This window comes from Accipiter gentilis, chromosome 20 (genome assembly GCF_929443795.1).
Source record: "Accipiter gentilis chromosome 20, bAccGen1.1, whole genome shotgun sequence".
In the NCBI taxonomy this organism is placed as follows: domain Eukaryota; kingdom Metazoa; phylum Chordata; class Aves; order Accipitriformes; family Accipitridae; genus Astur; species Astur gentilis.
The window spans coordinates 4,761,776-4,781,022 of record NC_064899.1 but is presented as its reverse complement, the minus strand read 5'-3'; the positions used below and the strand labels follow the sequence as shown (position 1 = coordinate 4,781,022).

The window sequence follows — 19,247 nt, the reverse complement described above, 5'->3', positions numbered from 1 at the left end:
CAGGAAAATCTGAAGATTCCGTAAATGAACTGTCAGTGGCACTTTGGGTCCTCTGCCTTGTCGAAGGCTGGCGTGGGGCTGCAGGAACCCTCCGACTTCAGCTGTGCGCAGCGCCAGGGGATCTCAGTTGATGGGAGCCGCTTGGGCTCTCAGGGTGTGGATCTGGATTTCGTGGTTGTAATGAAAAATGCTTAACCAACTCAGCTGCTATCTTAAGATACGTGCAGCTTCGTTTCATGCTTGTCCAAACCTGTTCCCTTCTTTTTTGCAGCAAGCTCTCCTCCTGCTGCAGCTAACAGCGCTGGGGGGTGGTGGTGATGGAGAGCCAGTCCCAATTACGCCAATTTAATAAGTTTCACGTTTCTTTGCTGACAACGGTTGTGGCTCTCCGTGACAGTTCAACCTAACAAAGACATGTTGTTGGGCGCCTTGTTGCGAGAATATCATGCAAACATGAGAGCCCTGAGCGTCTTGAAGCTTTAACCTTTGCTTTATTGCACAGCTAGCAAAGTGCCTCGGTGGCTTTTCCCTAAAAAAAAAAAAAAAAAAAAAAAAAAAAAAAAAAAAAGACCTCAGGATCGAAGAGAGCAAAACAAGGCCCTGCTGCAACGGGCTGACGTGTGTAGCAATACTAACTGACCAGCAGCGCTTCTCCAGGAGCTGCCGATGGTCGTCTGCTGGAGCCTGCTGCTGTTGTCTAACTACGCTGGTCCTGGAGAAAAGCAAGATTCTAAGGGCAAAATGCCTAAAATAAGGCAACTTTGTGCTTTTTGAGAATAACGAAGTTTATGCTGATTTTTAATGCCAAAACCTCCTCAGAATATATTATTAAAAAACCCACCACTTTTTGCTTACTATATAGAAATTCAGAATTATTCCAGCTTCTCGCTCCCTTCCCCCACCTTTCACCTGCCATCCTCTATTTCTGCCAAGCCGTCTGAGTAGACGGTAACAGCAGAGGGACCCCCATCCCTCCCGGGACCAGTGGGTGCTGCCCACAGGGTCGGTGCAGCGTTCCGTGGTTGTCTGCTGGCAGGGAGGCACGGTCCCTTGGTCCTTCCCTCTGCAGACACAGAGTCCTTTGTCACCGTCCTGCTAGCAGGGCAGTGCCCCTCGGGAGGGATTATTGCAGAATTATTATTTCAGAGGATTTGCAGAATTGGGCAGCCATCCCTGCAGTAAATCATACACTGGCAGGTTTCTCTCCAGTATAGGCAAGCTGGGATGTATAATTTTTTTTATTTCTAGACTGAAGCTGAAAATCTGGTTTACAGCCAGCTCCTCATCTTCTGGGAGAAACAGGAGTGTGAGACACCCCAGGTTCACGCAGGACATGCTGGGAAGAGCAGCGTAGCCCTACCTAACCGCAGCCAGCACTGCAGACCAGGGTGTTGCGATTCACGGTGTCCCAGTCTCCGGGAAGAGCGTTTCTCTGCGGTGCAGAGCTGAAGCTCTGATGCATCTCTTCATCTCTGCTGCACTGTGGCAAAGCCAGTAACTCTTTCCAGTGCTCTGCACAAAGCCTTCCTTCATCACAGCTTCCTTGTCCCCTTCGGGTGCTACCATGGGCTGTGGTGAGCTTTACTGCATGATCCGGAGAGATTGGTAGCAAAGTTGAGTGAACGATCGATCCCCTCTTAGACCCAGACTGGTTCTACACACGGACTCTCCTGTGTCTCTGGACCGTACGTGCCAGGGTCCTGGTTCACACACTTTTGTTTGGAGTAAACTCTACTCGCACTGTAGGGAGCCAGCTGAGATTTAGCTCCAGCCTAGACTATGAAATATGGCTAAAGCATCTTCTGTCCCTAGACTGTGCTCTTCTTGCCAGTGCTTATACAGGTTTCATGTGCCATAGGAATGGCACTGGCTAGTTCTGAGTGTGGATAAACTGCCTGCACCAATTTTTTGATTTGTCAGTACTTCCACTCTAGCAAAAAAAAATTTGTTGATATTTGGGGTGCATTCTTGGGCAGGGGAAACTGCTGTTGTGGGACCCAGCACTAACTTGGATAGGTTGAAAGGCAGCTTTGGAGACCCGTTGAGGGCTGGTCTGTTGCTGTCTACGCTATAATTACCTCTGCGTGTCAGAACCGGGCATGTAGGCAAGGAGGGGTCAGCCCTTCCCACTGTCATCTAAGGGCATCTGCCAGTTATCTTCAGTCAGAGCTGCAAGAAATCCCCATTGCTGTTTAACTGAATTAATGGCTATAGCAACGGAGGGAGTGGCCTTGCAGTGTTCTCCTCGGTTAGCCCTTTCCTGAAAGGCTGATTAATTGCTTTAAGATCAGCATGCATGCATGATAAAAGTTAACTTTGAAATAGCATAGCCTTGTAAACAAGGCTACTGTAGAAACTGTGCTGTATGCTTAGGTTTGGGGAAAATGCCATGTTTTAAGTTTACCTACCCGTAATTCTGCTTTGAACATTCCTCATTGTGTGTTATGTGTCATCATGTACATATTTGTTTTCATACACAGACATCCTTAGGAGCTTGCTATATTCAGGGCTTGAGTTCCTCTCCTTCCTACCTCCCACCCCGCGTGTAAGTTACCATTATACGCCTAGAATTTTTGGGGAAGGGGAGTTCGATAAAGGACTGCTTCAGTGAAGAACCTTTGAGCTGTGAATAAAATACGTCCTTGGCTGTCTTGGTAGCAGTACAGCTGTGTCAAAACCTCATACCGCAGGCAACCTGCAAGGAAAAAACAGGTAGTAAACACTGGCTTAATGAAAAGCCCGTCTGATCATTTAAAACACAAAAAGAGTGCGAGTGAGGGACTGATGTTCAAGTTAGGGTGTTTGGGCAGCGTTGGGGTCACTTAGGCAGTTCCCATTTTCTGGGATAAAGGAACAGTAAGTAGTGGCAAGGGTATGGGTAGGAGTGCAGAGTGCAGGTTGCCAGTCAAGTGGGGTTTTTGGCTTGTTTTTACAAGGCAATTGGTGATACTGTAGAAATGCTATTTTGTGATACTATAGAAAAAACTTTAAAAGTTACTCTAAAAAAAAAAACAACCCCAAAAAGAAAGAGGAGAAGGGGATGCTAGCTTTTGTTGTCCATTAAGATGAGTAGCTTATGCTTCGATTCAAATTTATACTTCCAGGATCTCTGCAAAATCATACAGAGCTTTGTACTGATCTCATATTCAAATATTTTAATTCTTGTAACATAAAAGCAAAGAAAAATAAAACTTTTTTTTTTTTTTTAAAACAAGCAAAGATGATACTAGACTCCTATCTAAATTTCACCAGAGTTGCATCATATGGTCTTGGAAATTCACTCCTCAAAGATCATTTCAGAGCTCTGCCAATTCACTGTTATGTTAATTGTGCCTATTCTGCTTCTCCGGAAGCCTGTCAGTATGGCAAGATCTAAAAGGTGGGGTTTAAATAAAGGTGGGAAAGTCCCACTGAAGCAGACACATTGCCGCTGTGAACAAAAAGTCGTTTGATTAAAAAATTATTTGGGTACAATTGAATATTGTTGCTGTAAGGTGTGCAGTATATACGGTAAGAGAAACTAAGCCAAGGCTTGAAGAAGTTAAAATAAAATGGAAACACACTTAATTTATGAGAGCTTCGTAGATAATGTTGTCAGGAGACATGGAAGCTGAGATTGCGTGCGTATGAACTTCCTCTGCGCAGATGCAAGTTGTCATGTCTTTAATCCACAGATGGCTTTAGGAGTGTTCAGTGCAGTGGGCGTCTTTGCCGTCAGGACTGGATTTGTGAATAACACCTGCCGGTATCCCTTTCTTGCTTTACGTTATTTTATTGCCCTAATGTTTTAGGGCACCTTGCGTAACGTTTAGTTCCCTATTTTCAGTAAGAGCTTCGCTTCGCTGTCTGCCAGCACTGGTGCGTTACCTGTAATGTTGGGTCTTCCTTGCTTGCGGGCAGGACAGGTGGGGAACCAGTTAGCTTATGCGTACCTCTGCCTGCGTTTCGGGGACTGGGCGGTTTAAATTCAAAAATTAAACAAGGCGTGGATCGGAAAGCAAGTTCTTGCCTCACCAGGCTGGCCGTCGCGGGAGGGTTGGCTGGGTCAGGGTGGCTCCAGAGGGACAGGTCTCCCAGTGGGGATGGCAGGAGAGGGCACCAGGAGGTGAGGGATGGAAACGGAGACCAGCACGGCTCCTGGCCGTGTTGGTCACCTCACGGCTTGCGGCGGGGGCAGCCCCAGCGCTGGAGCCTGCTGGGGTGCTCCTGCAGCTCCGTCAGCCGGCAACCACTGGCCGGCAGCAGACGAGGGAGCTGCGAGGCTGGAGCTAACACTGCGGCGTCCATGTCTGAGGGGCTGGCTGCTACCTGGTGGGAGGAGTGGGAGAAACCCAGGCCCTACGTCGTCTCAGCGCACTGAAATTTGCCAGCAAGACCGTTTGTGTCTGTGTAAAAAAAAAAACCCAAAAAACCTTTCTTCTGGCTCTGTTTTCTTTTTCTGTCCTCCCCGCCCTCTGCAGCAGCCTCGCTGAGGGAGCGCCCCAGCCCAGCAGCCATGGTCCCCCTTTGCGGTGGGGGGACGACCAGCTGCAAGGACCTTTTGGCCTCCATAGCTGGTGCCGTGGCAGAGTCTTCTTGGCTCGGGCGATAATACGACAGTGATAAATGCCGCAGGCTTTCCTGACAGCAGCTTCCCACCAAGCAGTTGCACCTGGCAGCAGTCCTGGTCCCTGCAGGATTTGGGCACCGTCCGCGCCCGCAGGCCATGGTGGCTGCGCCGGCAGCCTGGGCAGGGTCAGTTCATACAAAGCGTTGGGCTGAGGGGAAGGGAGAGGGATGAGGCTAAAAGGTTCACGTTGGCGTTGTTCGGGGCTTTTTTCGGCATCCCAGGGGGCCCCGGCGGAGTATTGCCTTCTCCAGTGAGCCTTCGTTCGGGACAAGGCTTGCTTTTGCAGGGATTGCCCCTCGGAGCTCCAGCTCCCACGTAAGCGTTGCCTCTGATTTCATTACAGGCTGCTCCTGTTCCAGACTCAGAGGCAGTCCAGTCAGCTACCTGCAGGGTTTTCGGCTTCTTTTTTAGTAAAAAAAGGCCTATGGAGATTAATTGCTTTCAGCCTCAGAAAAGCTGGTATAATTTGTCGGCTGCTTATTGAACAGGGTTGTTCCAGTTCTTGATACCAAGGCATTTTATTCAAATTCAGTCTTGTTCATTCGGTTGCAAATAGTCTTTGTTTATCTCATATGAATCACTGAATAAATATGAATTTGAAACTGAGAATTTCACTTGAGCTCTAGCTGATGTTGACAGTCAACCTAATGCTTTCAGTGCCTGGCGTCATCCATAGATGCACTGTGTGGAAAATGATGGATAAAGGATGAGGGGTTTTTTTGTGTTTTTTTTTTTTTAGTGTTTTGGTCTTCCTTCCCAGATGACGAAACCATCAATTTTCACCCTCTTGTCCTTGGAGCTAGTTCAGGCGATATACATTGAAAGCAAAAGGAGTATTGCCATTACATCTGTTTAGTGGGTGCTGCTTACGGTAACACTGACTTGGGGGTGCCTTCGGTGGGGTGTCCCAAGTCAGGCGGAGGGTTGAACCCATGGGGAACATGGGCCCAGACCTTCCTCTGTTCCTCTGCTACGTGCCAGGGTCCGCTCTCTGCCTCATCTTGCAGTGCCCTGCAGGTCGGAGACCTCTCCACTGGTTTGCTGTGTGGTCAAAGCTGGCTTCCAGTTGAGACCCTGCTGCTGACCGGCTGCCTGGCAGGGAGCTGAAGGCCCGTCTTGTGGAACGTCTCCTGTGTCCCGCGCTCGGACTAATTCACTTGGTCCGGCATTTTGGGAAAGCCAGGCAGCTGTAATCCCTCCACCCTCCTCTATTCACGAAGAGAAAGGAGCACTTTTCGGTGGCGAAACAAGTGCTGGTGATGTGCCAGGAATGTTTCACGTTTTCCGCAGTGCTATGGTCACGGTATTTGTAGGTGGGCTTCTTAAAAATCGAGCCTTGCGGTGTCTTCAGGTGCCGTGTAACTATAAGTTATATAAGGTCACTTGCAAAGAAAGTTAAATTAAAGATGCTCTTTTTTTTTTCTTTGTAAGAATTAGCATGGACTGCCTAGAGGCTTACTGTAGTATAATGTAGGTAAAATTGATGTGTTTAATTTGAATTAAATTTCTTTATTGTTTGTGTAGGCAAGCCCAATTGAAGGGTCATAAGTGCTGAACCTGTAATTGGAAACTTGTTCGTACTTGATGATAGAGCTTGTCTATGAACAGAAACGGGTCGGTATGTGGAATAAACTGCCTTGAAATACCTCTTGTGGAATAGGCGTTAGGTGGGAAGTCTTGATCAGACAAGCTTATTGACAGTGGTCGACGCACAGGGAAACAACAAAGAGGTGCGATTTAGTGGGTTTGCTGAGCTGTGCCGTGGCGATGACTGGGATTGCCGTCCCGGCAGCGTGCTTCCCCGTGCTGTGGAGCTCAGGAGCAAAGAGGGATATTCTGCGTGGGTGTGACAACCCAAAAGTTGTAGTAGAAGAGCTGTTCAGGGGAGGTGCTACAAGCCATCGCTGGTGCCGTTGCTGCTGGAGGTTGAGGAGAGGGAAGGCACCAGGGCAGGCTCCCAGCGCTTGAACCCGATGTCCCAGGCTCTGGCAAGTCTGAGGAGCGTGCTGAAAGGGGGACTGAGGGGAAGGATTTGGAAGGGGTTTGACCGATAGAAGACTGAAAATGGCAGGAACCGAAGCGAGCAGAGGGTAAGGACGAAAATAGAGGATTATACGCAATTTATGGGTTGTGTGTTACTCAGCTGATTTGGTAGGTACAGTGACGTGCAAATTGGGCATGTAGACGTTTTGCGTTACAGGTCAAGATTAACATCTAACTGGGAAGGGAGACTGGGGAGTGGGTTGATTCCCAGGGTAAATGGGGAGGAATTTTACAAAACGGGCAGGAAATAAGCTGATCCTCAGTTGATGTGTGTATGGGGTATTTGCTTGAAGAAAAGGCCAGTGTTAGTCACGCTAGTGACGATATCAGTTTAGTTGTAATGTTTTTTTTTTCTTGACATCAGTAAATGCCTTACATAAAATTATTTTATTTTTCTCCATAGTTTAGTAGATAAGAAACTTCACTGTGTTTTTTTTTTTTGTTGCTTTGAAAAAGATTAAATTATATTGCATCAAAGCAAGCCTTGGGCCCTGGTACATCTTGTTGCCTGAAAGATTGTTTGGGGACAATGGAGTGGATGTCTAAGGTCAGCTGTTAGAGAGAAATAGTAAATTATCGGATAAAAACATTACTTGGGTTGCACTCCTGTCATGATTAACCGTAGAATTTAAAATGTCGGTAGTTAATCTGCTTTACATTTGGTCTTAAATTGCTTTTGATTTATAAGAGAGCCTCCTTGTCCTGTATTTTAAGTATCTACTTAGACAGTAGATCTCTCCAGGAAAAAAGAGTAAACTACTAGATTTTTATTTTTGTTTTTAATCTCTGGGTCCTTGGGCTTGCTGTGATTTATTTTTCTCCGTGGAACGCTGCATTCCACAGCTTGTAATGTGAGCCCAAGGCCTCTTTTTTTCTGCTTGGACTCATGTATAAAGACATTTTGTAAGATTTATTGCATTCTTTTAACTTCTAAACACAAGGGAAACACAAATGATGATCCTCAGTTCAGACCAACAGCAGAGAATGAAAAAAAAATTGATATTTTAAGAGGATGTTTCTCTGTACAATCCCGTGTATTTTGCTGGGCTACGCTCATCTCTCTGCTGCGGGGTCAGTGACCATAAGCAAAAAGATGCCTTAGAAAACTGAGGGTGCTGATGTCTTGGACATACGAGCCAAGTCCTCTGGAGTTGCTTTTGAGTCGTGTGGATTTTTGCGGGTATCACCGTAGCAGTTGGGATTAACCCTGTGAAAAACTCATGTAGAGCAGTCCCGGGGGCAATGACAGGAAGGCTGTGGGCTTCACTTCTGGGGTCGCAGTTAGCTTTGCTTTTTGGTGTCTATGGGCTGGCTAGATGCTGTAGCAGTTGGTTCGCTAATATCATAGGCATATTGAAAAAAGTTTGGTTGTATTTTTTCTTGGTTTGTAAGCCTTTCTGTCAGATGACTTCTGTACAGTAGCACTTTGCCTTCACTTTCCCTGTCTTCCCGAATTTCATGTTTAAACTACCATCTTTTTTACGTTATCCCTCTTGGTATATGGATTTGAGCAACTTAATTTAAATCGAGCGTGTGACAAGACTTTGATGTTTCTGTTTTCCGTGCATGGATATCAGTATTATCTTCTGTAAGACCTTGCAGTTGGTAAGGTGCACCTAGGGTTGATATAAAGTTCTCTTGCGTAGAAAAGGTAGAGGGAGGTTGGTTGCTCCTTTTCTGTTACCCCTGCCAAAACCCACCCCTCTTGATTTGTTGCAACACCACCGGGGACAGGGACATGCGAAGCTGCGTGACCGTTCCCGAGCGCCGCAGCATGCAGTACTTGGCATCGGTCGGACGCCACCACGTCTGGCATGCGTTACTGACGGTGAAGCCGATGGCGCGTTGCGTTTGGGAGGGGCGAGGGTTCAGAAGGGGCTGTTTTAAAATGCTCGCAATATGTAAGCTTTTCAGTAGATGATCTTGCATGTTTTTGGAGAGCAGATTCAGTAGCGGTCTAGCTTGGGTCGGGGCTTCCAAGATGCAGACAAGCCTATTTCTACCTTTAAATAAAAATCTCACGGAAATCTCACTAAAACCATGAATGCTGTTGTAACTCAAATAGCGAATTGTTGATCAGGAAACTTTTGGAGTACCTTCTGCCTTCTTCCCAGCCAGTATGGATTATCAGCATCCGACCAAGAACGCATCTCCTTGTGAAAAACACCCTGAGACATTCAGTTGTGTACGCGCTCTGTGCAGACTGGAAAGCCTGAGTGTGACTTGTAGGTTTTGGAAGAAGCGGGGGTTGTGTCGGTTTTTTGATGCGCTTTACCTAAGCACTTCATTCAGCATTCTCCTAAACGCACTTGACTCGGCTGTTGTGAAATCTCTTGATACCATTTAATGATCTTATTCAAGCAGGGGTTTTTGTCACTTGGCATCATGTCACAAAATGATACAGTAAGAGAGAAAGCATGTGTGCTGCTGTCATTGAGGGCCCACTCTGATGTTCTTTCCTGGTGTTAATAAATTGTATTAAAAATTAAATCTTTTGTTAAAATACAATTCGTGTTAGATCTTGAGCTTAGGGGTAATTTGTCAGTGCAGAAAACTAATTAAACATTGTTTTGTGATATTCCCCTTAAATTGAATGCTTGAAAGACTTTTTTTTTTCTTCCTCATGCCAGATTAATTATGCAGGATAAAAATGTCATTTTCAACATAAAGAAGTGGGGAATATTAAGATCTTCATGCTGGTGGTTTTCATGCTCTTTTAAAAGCATCAGTAAAATTAATTTAATTGCAGTCATATGCCTCAAACTCCTGATCTGTTGGTGGGTTATTTTCTTTACATGCTCACTAGTTGATTTAAAAGCGTATATTTGTGTAAAAGAGTAGTTATTCCAGATTGCATGGCATACAAAGAATGCTTTTCTGAACCAAATATAAAGACACAGACTCGTCTACAGATATTTGTACATTTTGGAGTACAATACTGCACTGCTCATGCAGAATTATTTTATGAATAGAGAAAATTATATATTTATTTGCTCAAGCCATCATTTTCATTACATGTCTTTGACTTAGTATGTGATTTAGGGGTTATTTGCTTTTGAAATAGTCCCATATGAATTTATTTATTTACTTATTTATGATCACTGTTTCAGAACAAACCCCTTCGCGAAACGCCAACTGCCAAAAACCCGTTTACCTAGTGCTCATCTGCAGTCTCACCTTTAATCTTGGTGCGTGCTGCTGTAAGTTCTCCAGCTTCCTGCAGGGCATTAGAGAGGATCTGACTGGCATCTTCAGCCAAGAGAAGGCATTTCTTTCCTGCAGCAGCGTTTGGGGTCTGGACGGTGTTTCAGAGGGTGGCGTGGGAGTCTGTCCCATCTATGCAATGCAGTCGTGGCCATGTCCTGGACGTGATGGTGTGCTGCCGAGGACTTCCCTCTAACTTTTTTCCTTGGCCCCATGTCCAAGGCTAATATTCTTGTTGTGAGATGATGAATTCAGTTTCTCTACTTGTCCTTCTTTCTCATCTGGGTAATATTTTTGGGGCAGTTATGGCTGTAGATCTCGCTCACAGTGTCTAGGGCTTGACTTTGTGTCCTAAAGCAGGTCTGGCAAGTGCTGTGGGTAGCACAGTTATTCAGCAGGCGGACCTCGACACTGCTCTGGGTATGTCCCCATCACAGCAAGGCTGATGATTTTAACCCAATTCTGGAGAGAATAGACTTGGGCTAACAATCCTGTGGACTTCTGAACAGACGTGAATCAGGACATAGGGTCGTATCATCAACTCTTTGAAACAGGCTGCCAAAACCACACCACTATAGTTTGTTTTCATGATCTCTGCACATCACCCTGTTTTTAATGTTCGCTCACATATTCCTGTCCTTCCTTTTACCTGTCTTCTCTTCAATCTTTCCTTTTTGCCTAGAGAAAGAAATCTGACTCAGTAGCATGCGATTACTTTGTTTTAATCTTACTTGCTTTCTTCTTCAGGACTGACACTAAACAGTGCTCCTCCAGCCCTCGGGTGTGGGTTCTTCATTTCAGCAAGCTGTTAACATTTAGGCATCCGATAGTTCCCTCCTATGTTATTTTTGAAGCCCAGAGTACCTGCTGCAGCTTTTTCCCATGTTACCTGGGGAACTTGGTAGCATTGGTCCCCCAGCTTTTCAGGTTGCTTCCTCATTTGAGTCCCTTTTTGGTGTGCTCGTCACGGCATTCGTAAGCCATGGTAGGGACAGTAGAGCAGTTTTGAAGTGTTGTTTTCCCTTCCCAGTGAAATGCTCTTTGCTGTTTAGCTGAATTCACTGTTTTGTCTTGTATTTCTTGAGCTTGTTCTTTTTCTTGAGCTTGTTCTTTTTGTTGTTGTTCTTTGCATTGCTCCTTCCTATCTCAACCTCTAATTTTCACTTCCATAATAACTTTGGGAGTTCTGATTTTGCTTGGTGTCTCTTTAGGGTTTAATTTACAGTTTTCCATGTATTCAGCATGTTTGTTTTCTTGGACCATTTATATCTTGAGAGGAAAGAAGTTTTTGCTGAATTCTCATTTAGGCTTGTCTTAAATCTTATTCCAAGTTTCCTGCATGTTTTACTTGACCTTCCAGAAATGCTGGCAAGATCCTTGAGGATGGACACTCCTGCGCTCTGCCAACGGGCTCCTCTTGATGTTCATCTTCCTCTTCTGCATGCTGACCCCGCAGAGTCACTCTTGGTTCCTATTTCCTGAGGATTTCAACTGCTGTAATATTTCATAACGTGATCTTCTAATTAGTAACGATAAAGTTCAAGGTAGCTTTTTCACGTCCTTATCCTAGTAAAGGTGTGAGTGAAGATGAAATAAAACAAAGCAGGCCTTTCAGAGCACGAGCAGCAGGACTGCAGAAAGCCCGTTTTAAGGAAATGAGGTCTGCGCATGTGATCCTGCTGCCCTGTCTGATGGCTTTGATCTCGTTAGATGATTTTCACCAAGTTTTACAGTGGGTTTAGGAAATCTGAAGGACGCATGGTTCTGGTAAAAGTTAAAAGTAAAGGAAAAGTAACTCCCCAGCATTGGGAAAGAGATCCTCCTCCTTTCTGATTTGGGTGGCAGCCGTTATGACTGGTTGGTGTGTTTTCTACCTGGTTGACACACAGGCCTCTCTCTGAGTCAGCTCACAGAGCCGTTTCCTCACCCAAACAAGAAGGCAATGTGTGGGGAGCACTGGCAGTATGAGGACAACCAGCCTGAAGAAGAGAAAATAGTGGGTTAGAGCAGGAAGGATGAATCTGCAGAGACCATCTTTGATAGTCCTGCCACACAGAAGTCAGTCGTCACATCAGTTTTGCTGGTGCATTTCAATGAGTTCCTTGCATTAATAAACATGCTTAGTGGTGTATGGGGTGCTCTGCCTACCCTACTAACCTGTGCATCACATAGCAAAGAACAGAAGTCACAAATATGAAGGTTTTCCTCCTAGAAGTGATGTTCTGTTTCCTTTCTGTGTTCACATGACGTGCACTCACAGGATACGTGCCATCCCCTTTTGGTTTCCTAATTCTCTTACTGAGTCTGTTTTCCTGTTTTAATTCTAGGCTGATACATGGTCTCTGTTAAGTTGCTTGCTTTTCTAGGATTTGCTCTCCTTAAAACCCTTTTATTTCCAAATCTTCCAGCTTATGATATTATTGTTCTATGGTATGACCTTTGGGGTTTTCGTCATGGCTCTTCTGGCTATGAACTGCAGTTTATTATTACTCTTGAGATGTAATTACCTCTAATTCCACTTTGTGTGGTTAGTCTTGGGACTGCTAACACTGTTTTCAGTCCCAAAAGTTTTGCTATCAATTGATGCTGTTCACATTCGCTCTGTCTGTTAGATACCTGGACCTCTTGTCCCTGAATCATGTGCAAGTGGCTGCTTTCTTCATCCTGGTCAGCATTTCTCTGCCCTGTACAAATGCTTGTCTTGTCACCTTGATGGTTGTTTGCCACAAAATAAGGCTCAGAACTTTCACTGTCTGTCTTTTTTTTCCCCACAGTTAGGGATTGTGCTTTGGATGCTCTGAATCTGTAGGAACTTTCTGATGGTTTGCTCATGTATCCTGTTGACGTCTGTGCTGCCTTCCAGCACCTGTTAGAAATTTGTTTGCTGGATTTCTTTTCTACCCCAGCCTTCCCCCAGTACGCTTTGTGCTGGTGCGAGTGACAGCTGTAACGGTGCGATGGCCTGTGCCAGTGTTTGGTATGCGTAGGATACAATTTTAATGAACAAATATCATCAGGCAGTTCTCCTCTGTCAGCTGCTGGGGTATCCGAGCACAGAACTTCGGTGTTTAGTCCAGTCTGTGTTCAGCTTCTTGCTTCTTCAGCTGCTTTTTCTCGCTCATCTCAGCAAGACAGGCAACGTTGCTGTTTTCCTGAATGTTTTTATGCTGAAAACCTGAGGGGTTTTCTCCTTCTGCGCAGACGTGGCCCCTTGCGCTGCCCCGTTTGTCGGGCAGTGCTGCGTGATTCCCAGCCCGCAGCGACGGTCCTGCGGTGCTCGCCAGTGCTCCGGCTGCCGGTTATTGCGCTTCTTCCATCTGCTTTATAAGTATTATTTCAAAGGATTCTGGAAGGGTGTTTTTTTGAAATGTTCCACATCATTAAAGTATTTGCATTAACCCCACGCTTGACTTTCTTAGACTGAAGCGGTGCGGTTCGTGGGGACTAGTATTGCCTGAGTAACATTGGCTGGGAGATGCAGGCATATGTCTGCAAGGATGAGCTGCCAAGATGTAAATTAAAAGGAAATGGGAAGCTGAATTCCAAAGCTATTGTTTTACGGTCTTCAGCGATGTCATTAGTATTCATAAAAGTTTAACTAGATTGGGGATGTGTACATCTTCTGACCATATTTGTGATGGTTTTGCAGAAGATGCGTAGAAGTGTTTTCTGACTGAGTATTTAAATTGTGGCTTTTTTAGAGCTTTTACTGTCTGAACATGCTGCAGAACTTCGTCTCAAAAGTCCATTAATTAGAAATCGGTTCGCCTATTCATTTCCAAATATCTGCAGCACACTGAAATTAGTGTGCTCCTTACATTAGGAATAATGACCTAACCCGATAGCGGTCCTGACCGGAGAATTGAATGGAAACATTTAAGTGGATTTTAGATCAAACATAAAAACACTTGCAGCCTCTTAGAGCAATAATTTTCATTTGCTGTTTTGCACTGTGAAACATTTCCTCCCAGAGTAACTTGAGTATAAGTGGGGTTTACTGTAAGGGGTGGGGTTTTTTTGGTCGGTTTTGGATTTTTTGGCAATGATTATTGCTTGGTTTATTTTTCTCCTGATAAAGACTAACAGTAGTCCAGTGTGAAACAAGATCACATTTGCCCTTAAAAAAGGAAAAGGCCTTATAGTCCTCCGTGCGTTGTCAGTATGTGCTAGTTTCATATGACCCACGTGTACGTATTTGGGGCTTCAGTTACTGTCAGAGGAACTTCACAAGAAGGTATGACTGGCAGGCTATTACGTTCTACAAGTCTGCACACTGATAAACTGGATAGGGAATATGAATGGGTATGAAACCTCTATGCTCAGACAGGAGTTTTTGAATGCATGCTCTGATTATTGTATTGTCTTTGTTTCCCTTCTTTCAGGTATTCACTTATAAACAGAGCACGATCACACACCAAAAAGTAACGCCTATGCATCAAACGAGCGCAGAAAGCGTGGAAGACATGGCAGCACTCGTAGATCTCCATGAAGGCTCCATTATGCACAACTTATTCCAGCGATATCAGCAAGATAAAATCTATGTAAGTTTCTTCTAAAATTAAGAAAAATATCCAGAGGGAATGTTTTTGAATGTGTAAGCGCTGTGTGTGTTTTGCTGTTCTGTGTTATCTCCCCTCCTAATGTTCTCCAGTTCTTTGTGTATCCACATAGAGCTGAAGCGTGCCTCATCTAGTGACTTCTTGCCAACAACGATGGAAGGAGAAGGTAGCTCAGGGCTGGCCAGACAATCCCTTGGAAACCTTGAAAAACTGGCACGCTATGTACGCTTTTACACTTCCAGTGACAGGGTTGTCTAAAGGGTTCTTGTTTTTCTCTTCTCCTTTAGACTCTCTGCCCTGACAATGTGTTCTGTGTATGTCGCCAGAGAGGATGTGGTGGGATTTAGCCTGTGACTGCCATCTGAGATCCCGGCAGGCCAATGTCCAATTCTGATCAGCTTCCCCTTTTCTATTGTAGTACAATCGTCAAGCTGAGGACCTGTGCCATTAAATACAGATAATCAGGTGTTTGGGTGTATGAGAGTAGGCAGCTGTTTATCAATTTCGAAAATTAGGACTTAGTCCACACAGAATTCTTCTTCTCAGCTCTGTAATGAAGGTTTTTGTGATTAGATTTGCCTGCTCTTTAAATATTTTTGTTAATCTTGAACTGACTAGATATGAATCTTTCCTGAATCTGCAACTACACTAAATGTGAGAAAGATACAAGGAGTATTAGTGGCTGCTACAGACTGTGAAATCTCACTTTCCAGTAGTTCAGCGGTTGGTGTTTTTGTTGGGTTTTGTTTTGGTTTTTTTTTTTAATTAATAATTGCAGAACATAAATAATTTTTGTTTGCATCACCTGTCTAGGCCCTTGATTTGGCCGTATACATGCTTTATTCCAAGATTCATCTATTAAGTTTGGCTTCTTTATTTTTGAACATGAACGTATCTTAATGTAAAAATAAACTTGCCCTGTATTTAGAAATTTCTTTCTGATAAAAAGAAAAAAAAGGCACAAGGAAATTATGTTCCTTTGCACATTACCTCTAAAGCGGCTACTATGGGGAGTCCTAAATATTGAGGTAGTTCTCTGCACAAAAGTCTTTATGTACGTTTTTTTCCTCAAAACAAATGAACCATTTTGCCTTTCAGAAAAAACAGTAAACAAGAAATGAATAGCATATATGAACAATCCCGCATGTGCGTGGAAAAATAGCTGCTTGGTAAGAATTTAGTTTTCCAGCAGTGTTACTAGATTAGAATATAATACTGAGTGTGAGTTGAAACAAACCAAAAAAAATTGTTTTCTGAGCCATTACATGTACTCAGATGGAGGACACCTCCCCCTTTTAAAAAGTGTGTGTGTAAAAGGGGCTGATTTCTTTAAGAGGCAAAGAATAGCCTTGTTCTGAAGAAACATGTCCTAGCTTATTTTTTGGCTTGTCAAGGCAAGATTAGGGTATTCTGATACTTCGTGCTCATTGTGGTGTACGTTTCTAGACAAACAGGTTTGTGTGCTGTTAATGACGAAGGATCTTCAATTGCTGCTGAAAACTCATTGTCCCTTCAGTTTTGCTAATTTTACAGCTTATTCTTTTGAGTCCACCTCACCTGAAAAATGATTGAAAAGGTGGTCAGAAAAAAAGGTGTGTTTTGAAATGCATATGAAAGCCTCTCTGTTGTCCTATGTATGTAACCAGGACCTGATGTAAGAAGCATCTTCTCTTCTCCCTCCTCATTGGTACTCCACACCTGCTGTGCCAGTGGTGGTGTTTTAACAGGACGGGGCTCCAGGAACAGAAACCCCAAGAAAAGCCGATTAAATTGCTTGAATGATTTTATGAAACTTCATAGATAATATGAGCATGTGTTGTAGGAGGAGGTGTTGTCATTGAAAAGCGAACTGTGTCTTTTCAAGCCAAAATCTCTTAATTGTATTGAAAGGTTCAACGATATTTTAACGTTTGACGTTAAAAAAACCCAACGGACTGAGAGGTGATTAAGTTTACCTTTGTTGAAGGCATACTTGCAGCTGAAAACATTAGGATCCTGGTCATTCTGCTTTGGGACCAGTCTAGTTCTTGTACAGGACAGTAGAAACCGTTGGAATTCATGCCAGGAGCAATCAAAACTTTCCAGATTGTACATTTGCCTTCTCCCTTCCCTCCAGAAAGTCCTCTCCCTTGGCCAGGAATTGCTTCATCAGTGTAGTGCACATACTGTCTCTTGGATCTGCCTTGGCACCTCGGATGTGTCTGTTCCTTGTGCATTAGAGATAAATCGGGAAGGCATATGCCCCTCTCCACTCTGAGCTTAGGGGCTGATCATCCCATTGAAAGACTTCTTGCCATCCCCAAATATAAACCACCATATAAATTGCCGTGTCCTGGCTTTTAGCTTACAGGTCCCACTTTACTTCAGCTCTGTGCACCTCCTTGTCCACATCGTGAGTGGGGCGAAAAGATATGCAAAGCTGTGTGCTGGCATTTTTGAGTTATACCCTTGTACTATTACAAGTGTATTAGTGTGGCTCTGGAGCGTGGCAGCTTTCTGTTAGTTTTGTCAGTGGTAATGAGACTGGGAAGCACCTTTGTACCCTTAATGAGGTATGCGCTTAATTAGGACGTAAGTTTTGGGGCTTGCTTCTTCGCACACACACAAAAATTATATGAAGTGCAATATACTAAATTGTAAAGTACGTACAATTTCAAAAGTATGGGAGAAACAATTAAAAGGAAATTGACAGTTGCTTTCTCAGGAAAACAATTATTTATGCAAATCTTCCACTGTTAACTTGTGTGTTTGCCTGTATTTGAGGCCCTGTTTCTCCAGCAGTGAGCATTTAAGTAAATATCTTCAGATGTTTGAGTTCAGTTTAATCTTCCTTTACTTAGTAACATTTTTGTCTCACATAATCATACCTGTGTTCCTAAACTCTTCACTGCTTCCTAATTAATACTATAAAGATATTTGCTATGGATGCCAAGCTTTGTCAAACACGTTGGTGACTTTCTTTGCTGCTGCCAACAACTGCAGCTATAAAGGGCCAGCAGAGGATTTTCTCTATTTCTGGCTGTTTCTCGAGGAGGGAGGAACACTGATTGAGCATACAGACTCTGTTCACAGCGTGAAGGATGCCTGGCTCTCTCCTTAGTGAGTTGAGGCTCTTAGCTGGATCTGTGCTATTAGTGAGAAAGTGAATGACAAAAGTTGTTTGTGTCTGTGTGCAGCCATCTTTTTGTATCAGTGTCAAGTCTGTTGACATGTGCTTGTGATACTTTTTGTCTGAATTTCCTTGAAAGAACAGTGCATGCTGGTATTTTTTTCAAGTTTCTTGATTAATACTGCTTTTATCTAAAAGTTTGCTTCTGGGCTATCATCGCTTTTGTTGTCCAGGAAAGGACTAGAGTTAGGATGGCAGTGACCATATGGTGCAGGGGTTTTCATTGTTAATTCCCCATTTTTTTCCATCAGGAACAACTTGATATGGGAGTTCCAGCTTCTGGACATCGGCATAGGAGGTTTACCAGCTGTCTTTGAATGCTCAGATTAGCTTGCACACTAGGCTGGTATGTGGCAAAATATGGAAAGATAAACACTAGTGCTAAAAGCGGAAGGTGCCCGCATTTGAAAACAGAGCCTTTTGTGAAGGCAAATGAGGGATTTCGTTGCCTCTGAAGCAAGGCCAGCACGGGGCACGCGATGTGGAGAGGGAGAGTGCTGCCGCAGCGGCTGTTCTTGTCGCCATTCAAAGGCGAGTTGTTCCTGAAGCTGTTGATTCTGGTTTACTTTTAGTTAAGTACACATTGTGGAGGAGACTGGCTTGGCCTTGGAGAGGACACTGTGAACCACACTGTACGGATTGTGCTGCAAGACGCACAAATTACGGTGTTTGAGCTGGCTCTGGCATGAGCTACAGTTGTCTTGTCTCTGTGGCCAGCGGTTAGTTACTGATGCAGGCGAGTGAATTTCGGAGGAGCGGACCAGAGTATTAGAGAGAAGCTTTCGCTGAGGCGAGAGGCGCGTTGGAAATAACTGCACTATACGTTGTGCAGGTGAGTATAGAGGTTTTCAGTGTCAGATCCACCCTTGTTTGCCTGAGTTCAAGCAGTAAACAAGAGAATCTGATTAGGTTTTTTCCTCTTGAATTAAGCTCTGAAGTGCCAGGTAGGCACGTTTTCCCTTTGAAGCGGTGATGATTTGTCGCGTGCCCGTCTTGTTTAGGTGGAGAACGTGTATGGGTGCCCAGAGAGGCGTGTGTGTGTTGGTCTGTCAGTCACCATCCCCTGATGGGGAGAGTGGCCTCCAGGTTGTCCAGAAATTGGGTGTGGTGGCCGGGAAGGGTGAGAGGGAACATAACCTATTTTTGCTCACTTTCAAATTAGGACTGCAGCTTGCCCACTGATAATTATAACCATCTGTTAGGTTTGTGTGCGTATGTATAAAAACTGTAGCAGCCACGTAGACATGTAGCGCTGTACCAGCCACATCCACATCAGAGGGAGGATGATGGTAATTAGGAGCTCAGTTTTCATGGCTGGCTTCCTTTCTCTCTTCAGCTGAAGAAACAAACATGGAATAACTTGGATGAGAAAGCAACATTTCTCTGATTTTTTTTAAAAAAGGTGTTAAACTGGAAAAGTTGTCTCTTCCCTGACAAGGTTGCTTGCAGAGCTCCTCGCCACTTCGTTACACTGAATGCTCAGTTATCTGTTCTTAAAAGGTATATTCAGTTATTTATGCATCGATTTTTAATTCAGTTTGTGTTTATTTACTTGAGCAGCATGTTCAGTTGTAGTTTGTTAAACTTGCAGTAATTAGATAATTTATCTCCCTCGAAGTCATGAGGGTTCCCTGAGGCAACTAGTTGATGTTTGTGCAGTATT

At 44.2% G+C, this 19,247-nt stretch overlaps 1 protein-coding gene across 1 annotated transcript in view; it reads left to right on the top strand.

The window, feature by feature from the left end:
• MYO10 (myosin X) overlaps positions 1 to 19,247 on the top strand; it is a 166,592-nt gene that overhangs the window by 57,202 nt on the left and 90,143 nt on the right. The window contains exon 3 of the mRNA XM_049824196.1: positions 14,239 to 14,397. Coding sequence (XP_049680153.1) covers positions 14,239 to 14,397 — 159 coding nt within the window. The remainder of the gene's footprint in view (positions 1 to 14,238; positions 14,398 to 19,247) is intronic.